This window comes from Chelonoidis abingdonii, chromosome 4 (genome assembly GCF_003597395.2).
Source record: "Chelonoidis abingdonii isolate Lonesome George chromosome 4, CheloAbing_2.0, whole genome shotgun sequence".
Classification (NCBI taxonomy): Eukaryota; Metazoa; Chordata; order Testudines; family Testudinidae; genus Chelonoidis; species Chelonoidis abingdonii.
The window spans coordinates 20,033,450-20,040,779 of record NC_133772.1 but is presented as its reverse complement, the minus strand read 5'-3'; the positions used below and the strand labels follow the sequence as shown (position 1 = coordinate 20,040,779).

General features: G+C 54.1%; 1 protein-coding gene across 1 annotated transcript; it reads right to left on the bottom strand.

Annotated features, from left to right (window-relative positions):
* Window positions 1-486: 486 nt before the first annotated feature.
* Window positions 487-7,322, bottom strand: LOC116829951 (uncharacterized). Its single transcript, XM_032789087.2, has 8 exons — window positions 7,081-7,322; window positions 4,941-5,060; window positions 3,690-3,994; window positions 3,289-3,383; window positions 2,448-2,656; window positions 1,671-1,781; window positions 1,338-1,470; window positions 487-708 (listed from the first exon to the last, which is right to left on the bottom strand). The coding sequence occupies exons 1-8, from the start codon at window positions 7,152-7,154 to the stop codon at window positions 553-555; spliced, it is 1,203 nt and encodes a 400-aa protein (XP_032644978.1). The 5' UTR covers window positions 7,155-7,322; the 3' UTR covers window positions 487-552.
* Between the last annotated feature and the right edge of the window lie 8 nt (window positions 7,323-7,330).

Genomic DNA, 7,330 nt, shown 5'->3' with positions numbered 1-7,330 from the left:
GCTCAACCGACTCTCCTTCACGACAAAGCAGCCTCAGCAGCACGCACGCTCTGCCTCTGACCACAACACAGACTGCAGGACCACCATGAAACCTGGCGTACAGCCTACTCCTACAACAAGACAGCTGGGAGACCATAGGACTGGGGACACCACCAGATCCCAGGCTGGGAAGCCATGGTGGTGAGGAACCCGTGGAGAGAGGGAAAGGTGCCGTTTCGGAGGGGAGGGAGGGAAGGAAGTGGAAACGTGACGCGATGTGTCAGCTGTCAGTCTCATCAGCCCCAGAATGGATGAAAGAGCAGCATGGCAAAGGTAATTGCATCCCACCACCCTGTGGAAAGGGAGAGCTTCCCATTGTCGGCGCTTCATTCTCCCAGCTTGTGCAGAGTGGTTTCGGATCACTAGAAGTCCTGCCAGACACACAACTAGACAGATTAAAAAAAAGTCAATTGTCTTCCCCCATCATCCCCCCTCCCCCCGCCCAAAGATATAGGTTCACAAGCCATGGAGTGACCCCGATTCCACTGAGTCAAGCCCGGACCAGTGGAATTTCTAGTCTGAGTCACTGGAATCCAAAAGGAAAATCTCATGGCAGTAGTCTGGATCATCGATGTCTCCCCGCAGCAGCGCAAAGGTGAGAGCCCATTGGAACAAGCACACGTCATCGTCCTCCTCCTCAGAGCTCTCAGAGGGAGAGGGATTGAATGCCTGCAACAGGACAACAACAACAACAACAACAACAACATGCTTATCCCTTAGCCCAGCTGGGGAAGATGAGAACTGACTCCACCCCCTGCAAGGCATGGCCACACCTGTGGTATTTCCTATTCACCAGCCAGGACTTGGACAGAGGTTTTCTCTCCCACAGATCTGCCCTGGGGAACTAGGGTGTCCTGACAGCCACTAGCAGGAGACAGACATCGTGGTGTTGAGGGAGGACCAGCCAGGAAAGATTAACAGCCAAGAGCTGCTCATCCACCCATCCCCCTAGTAAGGAGGCTGCAGCTTCCTCAGGGGATGTGCAGCAGGTGCTTTGCTGCATGCAGGACTGGCCTCCAAGCGCTCAGTGGCTGGACAGTCACAGCTGGATCCCCTAATCCAGCCGAGCACTGAGTCGCACTGACTTCAGTGGAAGTCATCTGGTGCTGGAAGTTGGGCACATGCCTAAGGATCTTGCTGAATCAGGGCCCCAGAGCAAAACCTTGGTAGCACCATTGGTTTATGTTTTAACTAGAACACAATGCTAGCCTGGTGGGATTCAGAGTCTCCCCCCAATGCCATGCTGGCTAGTGCCAATAGCTGTCAACTTAGGAGAGATTCAAGCTGTTTTTGCTTACCACCGGGCCTGTCCCACATGGACGTCTCTGTCGAGGGGGCCGCACCCTGGCCGGGAGCTCATGAAGGTAGATGCACTCCGATTTAAAGGGACAGCGGCCACGGCCACGGGCAAAGAACTTGCATCTTATTTTCCTAGGAGAGTTAGAAGAGTTGTGTTAAACTCAGATGGAAATTCAGGGGTGAATTCTTCCTGCAGGTACCTGCCAACACTAGACCCAGAGACCCAGCCTCTCACCCTTCTAGGAAGGGCCATCCCTGTATGGGAGCACTTTGAACAGCAAAGCCCATCACACAAACCCCATCCCAGCAAAGCAGAAGAGCCAGCCACCTACCCTGTCCGCGCCTTGAAGGTTTCTATCAGTTTCTCCTTTTCGTCCGTGTCGGAGACCCAGTATTTGTGGGGGATGAAGTAGCTGGATGTGACCCGGCACTCGGGGCAGGCCCTGTGGGCAGAGACACGGTGCGCATGGGCCATTTGCGGCCAACAGGAGTGAATGAGAGGGTGGGGGAGAGGAGGGGGTTCCGGCCAGTCTGGCAGAGCACCGGCTCCAGGGATCAGCAACTCCAGACCACCCCTCAGCAGCTAATACTGCTACCTCCTTCTAGACCAGTGGTTCCCAAACTGGGGTTTGTGAAATGTTACAGGGGGTTCTTGGGAAAGAGATTCCCTAATGGCAGACAGAGCTGTACCTAGGGACCCTGGGCAGCACAGGGCCAGGAGCCCCTGGACTTCCAAGAGCTAAGCAGATCAAAGCAAGCATGTCTATCACACTGAGGAGATGGAAATGTCAAGACTCCTTATAAGAAATGGAAAGGGAGGTGGATTTTCTTTTATTTTTTTTTGCTGTTTTTAAATTATGAAGAACAAGTTTAAGCTTTGTTGTAACGTGTGTTGTTTGCTTGGACTGCTCAAGACCCGAATGCTTGTGTAGGAGGAACTCTTTGAGTTGGCTTCTTAAATGCCTTCCTGCGGTTTCACATCTGATACTCCTTGATGAAACATAGGAGTATCTTGTCTTATAACAGGCTTATTCTAATTGATAGAAGCTACGAAGATCTTGGAAGAGTGTTGCCATTTTCACAATGTAATAAAGATACCGTAATCGTACTTGATCACTGCGTTCTGGAACTCCCGGCTCTTGCGCCACTTGCGGATGCAGCCGACGCAGTAGGCGTGGCTGCAGTTGGGGAGGATGCCGAATATGCGCTCCTCAGGCAAGGCCTTCTCATAGACCTTGTCCATACAGATGCCGCACACCACGTCCTCGCTCCGCAGCTCCCCCACCGAAGCAGCAGCTGCTCCCAGCCCACCAGCTGCCTGCATGGAGCAATACAGTCAGCTAGCACTCAGAGACAGAGCCCTCTTCCTTCCACAGAGCTGTGCTGCCTCATCTTCCCCAGGCTGGGCTCCTCAGTAAAACCCAGTGCTCAGCTCTGGGCTGGCTGAATAGCCACCCTGCTTTGCAGAGGGCCAGCATCTCAGCTCTGGACATGGGAAGAGCAGGTGTTCTGCAGACCCCTGCCAGGCAACAAACAGGCCCGTAGACAGAGGAGGGGGAAGATCGCACCAGCTTTGCTTTACAGAAACAACTGCTCGCAGCCATCTACTGTAGGGTGTCTGGGGGAGGACTCACAGGAAGGATGATCCTAGGGCATTAGCCTATTCAAGAGACCTGGGATCAATTCCCTGCTCTGCCACAGAATCCCCAGGTGACCTTGGGGCAAGACACTTAGCCACTCAGTGCCTCAGTTCTCCATCTGTGAAATGGGGACAATAGCGGTGCCCAGCCTGACAGGGATTGGGAGGATAAATGCATTAAGGATGGAGAGGTGCTCAGATGCCATGGTGACGGGGGCCAGGTAAGCACAATAGACAGACACTGGAAGAGCATCCCGTTGAGAATGTCTGAATGGCAATATATTCTCCCCCACCCCCAGAGTCTCACCCACCTCTAGGGTTCGAGGTGCCGGGACAATCGTCTTGTTAGATGCAGCCTCTGGTGCCAAGGAAGTTCTCTGCAAACTCAGATCCCATGGTCGGGACCCTGACCAGCAACACAACAGTTAGTATGAGATGCATTTTCACAGGACAAAGGGCCTTCCACAAAAGCACAGCCGACCTGCCCCTTGGGGCAGGATCCTGGCTCCATATATCACCTCCCCAATGGGACCCATCAAGAGCTGCCTGAGCAAATGCAACCTTCTCCAGGTAGGAGGACTAGTCAGATGGAAGAAACGTAAGGTGCATTGGACAGAAGCACTCCCCATCCATGCTAGAGCTCCGTATGGCACGCCCACCCAGCCAGTCCCAGCCTCCCTCCCAACACTGTTAACACACCAGCAGCACTTACCACGCTGAACCTGCCTGGGGACAAACTCTCTGCCAACGACCCCGTTTGGGGGATACGTGGGGATGGGGACCATCTCTTTATCTTCCTCTTCCTCCTCAAACTCTGTGCTCAGCTGCCTGAAGTTCAGTTGCAGCTGTGTCACACTAGGGACAGAGGGCTCCGACCCACGCCTGGCTCCTCCCCTGCTCCCAGCTGCTGCTTCTGGCCGGACAGCTGGCTCCGAGCCCCGACGGCTCAGCGATAAGGCAGGCTGCGAGCCGCATCTGCTCCAAGCAGGGGCTGGAGGGTCTTGGATGTGCTGGTAGCTGAAGGAGTCAAAGGTTACAGGCTACACTGGGAGGCCCAGGGGTGAGAAACATTCCTAACGGTTAGGTCACTGGATTGCCCCTTTCCATTCAGAATTTCATGCCACCGCAGTGTCTGAAGCTTCACCAGGACAAAGACACACCAGGGAACAGCTCATCTCAGCTATAGCCATGATGATGGAGATTTTCAGAACAAGTCTAAAGGATTTAGACACCTCTTCCATTAAAGTTCATGGCAGCGGTGTCTAAAGCCCCTCCACTGCTTTGGAAATCTCCGGCTACATCTACCCTACAAAGCCTATGCTCGCACAGCCTTAGTGTAGACGCCACATATGCCAGCAGGAGATCTTTTTCCCTGTGTAGGCACACCGCCTCCCCGAACCACATTAGCACTTTTGGGGGGGGGGGGGGGGGGTATCAGCACAGCTTCAGCACCAGGAAGTGTTTGTTTCCCCCATGTCCCGGCTTGGTAAAAACCTAGACTGGCACGGCTAAGCACCTCAAGCTAGGACTTCTAGCAGTTGAACAAGCTACAATCTCCAAGCTCTGGCTCACTACAGCGGTCTTGCACCTCTTGGCTGCAAATGTTTCTACGCCTAAGGCAGTGGGAGTGGACCCTGTATTCCTCTGCCCATGCAGCTCCCCTGGGGAAAAAAGGGTTCAGGAGTTTTCTCCCCATCTTACCTAACCAAATCTCCAGCCTATCGGAGAATTATGGTTTCCATTTTAGACTAGGCTCTAGAGATTCCATCCCTACCTCTCCCACCCCACTGCTTTAGATCAGGGCTGGGCAAACTAGGGCCTGATGCAGCCCACGGGCCATAGAGTCTGGACCATGACAAAAAAAAAAAATAGTAATTGACTGCCCCTGGTCCAGGGTATTTCTAAGGGGTCCATCACCTTGGTCTCTAGCCCAGATCTGCAGCATCCCAGGCAACGTCCTTACCTGCAACGGTCTCCATAGCCGCAGAACCCATTCTGGAAATACCTGCAGATCTGAGCTGACTTCCGGTCGTGTGAGAACCAGCAATTCTGACCCCATCTGCAGGCTCCACGGGCAAAGTTCCTGCAGGAAGAACAGAATCCATACTAACTCATAGGCTGCCGCCCCTCCACCGTCTCTCCAGCTGCACACCAGCTTCTTATGGACCTCAATGGATATAGTTCCCACTAGTCCATCCACTCATCCTGACACTCCCTTACTTCCCAGGAGTTCAGTGCCTTTCCCCAGCCTCAGCCCACTAACCAGGGAGGCTGCAGAAACTATAAGTCGTTTCCTACCAGGGGGGGTAAATGATTGCTCAGCAGAGGCCACACTGGCAGCAAGATTGACTCTGTAGGTCTTCATTTCAGCCTTGTGAGATGCCCTAGTGTTGGGCAGCAAATGCCAGGCTCTCATGCCATGGGGGAGCAGAGCGGCTCCCTTGCGTTCTGCACACATCAGCGAAGCCTGAACATGGTGCTGGGATTTGTAAGGGAGCCGACAGGGACTGAGCACCCAATTCCCATTGAAATTCAGTAGAATTTGAGCACTTAACTCCCCTGGGCTCCCATGAGACGCCCAGCCTCGGAGCCTGCTGCACAGTCGGGGTGCATTGAGGAGAAGCCCATGGGTGAGGGCCCAGCAGGGGTGAGAGAACAGGGCCACCAGCCACTACTAGTTAGATGCAGAAGGCTGGGACAGCAGCTCAGCTCAGGAGCACTGGAAACCCAGGGGGTGGACACATCCCATAGGGAGGGCACAGTGCACATCACATAGCCTGGGGAAAAGAGCTATGGTACAGCAGCCTGACTGATCTGGGTGTGAGGTTACATCCCATGACTGACAGCTAGCAGGGGCGTTCCCCAGCCTACAGCCCATCTCAAGGCACACAGAGAGCACTGTGTGTGCTGAGGCCCCACTGCAAACTGAACCTGGGTAGAGGAAGACGGCTAGGGAGTCAGAGAGCCCCCAGAGGAAGAGCAGGGGACAGGTGGAAACCTGCAGGGGCGCTGGAGAAAGGCCACTGCCTAGCAGATCTGATTCAGGGAGCAGAAGCATGGCCAGGCTGGGTAGGGCAACCAGACAGCAAGTGTGAAAAATCAGGCTGGGGGAGTAATCAGATCCAATATAAGAAAAAGACCCCAAAATCAGAACTGTCCCTATGAAATCGGTACATCTGGTCACCCTAAGGCTGAGTGAGGCAGCAGGGGAACCCCACAGGAGCATTTTCCCATGGAGAGTCCCAGTCTCACACATGCTTACTCCATTAACAAGAGCATTAAGGATCAGGAGAGCTGGGAATGCACATGATACAGCTTCCCCAAATGCTTAACATGGAGCTCTGATCATTTCAAAAAATCAGCAGCCAGTCAGACCTCCCCCAGGCATGAGCCCCTCTCAGGTGGGGAGCAAGGAACGCCTGAAGTTTCAGAGAAGCACTCCAGGAAGTTTGGCTGTTAAACAAGTTCAGGAAACAAGGTGGTAGTTGTTGTTTTTCTTTTTTTTTTTTTTTTTACCCCTGGTTGGCTTAAAGATGGAGCTATTTACCACACCATCCAGAGAGCCTGATGCAAAGCTAGGTTGTGCCTGAAATTAGCACAAGAAGTTTCACTACAAAGGGAAGTCAGGTCAGTGGGGAAACCCAAAGGGAAGAAAAAGCAGACGCAGCAGTTGCTGTAGGTTTTGCTGCCTCTGCAGAATCAGCTTGTAAAATCCAAGGTCCTGGCCTTTGCCACTCCAGGCAACCAGAGGATCCCTCCAGCGCTGCAAAGAGCCTGCCCCAGCCAGACAATGGTGGCTCTGCCCACAGGCCCCTTTCATCTCCCCCCACGAGGTGTTACCTTCAGAGCCTGTATGGGGGCCATTTCAGGGCAGCCATCCAGGAGAATCGCCTGCTGCCCACTCCCACCCCATAGCACAAAAAGGGGATCGGGGAGAGCAGTTTGCAGCCCTCCCTCCACACCCTGGCTTTTGTCTGGGTGGGGCTGCAGGGGCAGTATCGCAAACCTTCCTGGGCCCTAAGCCCACCCCAGAAACCCAGCTCAGGGATCGCTCTCTGCCCCTGCAGAGCTGATCTGCGGCCACCCCCTTCCCCAAACCCTACCTGCACAGGACCCTGGAGCAGGGGCCCCTGTTGGGCTGACCCCCTCCAGCTGCAACCAGCGAGCCAGGCTCCATCCTCGCCCAAACACAGAATCAAAATGCCTCTTCCCCTCCCCCACACCCCCCTCCAGAGCTCTTTATGGAAGGGGAGGGGTTTAAACCAGCCTTCCCCAAGGCCTAGCCCACTGGCAAGACAGAGAGGTTAGCACACACCCAGCTGCCCATTAGTTTGGAGTAAAGAATGTTCCCCA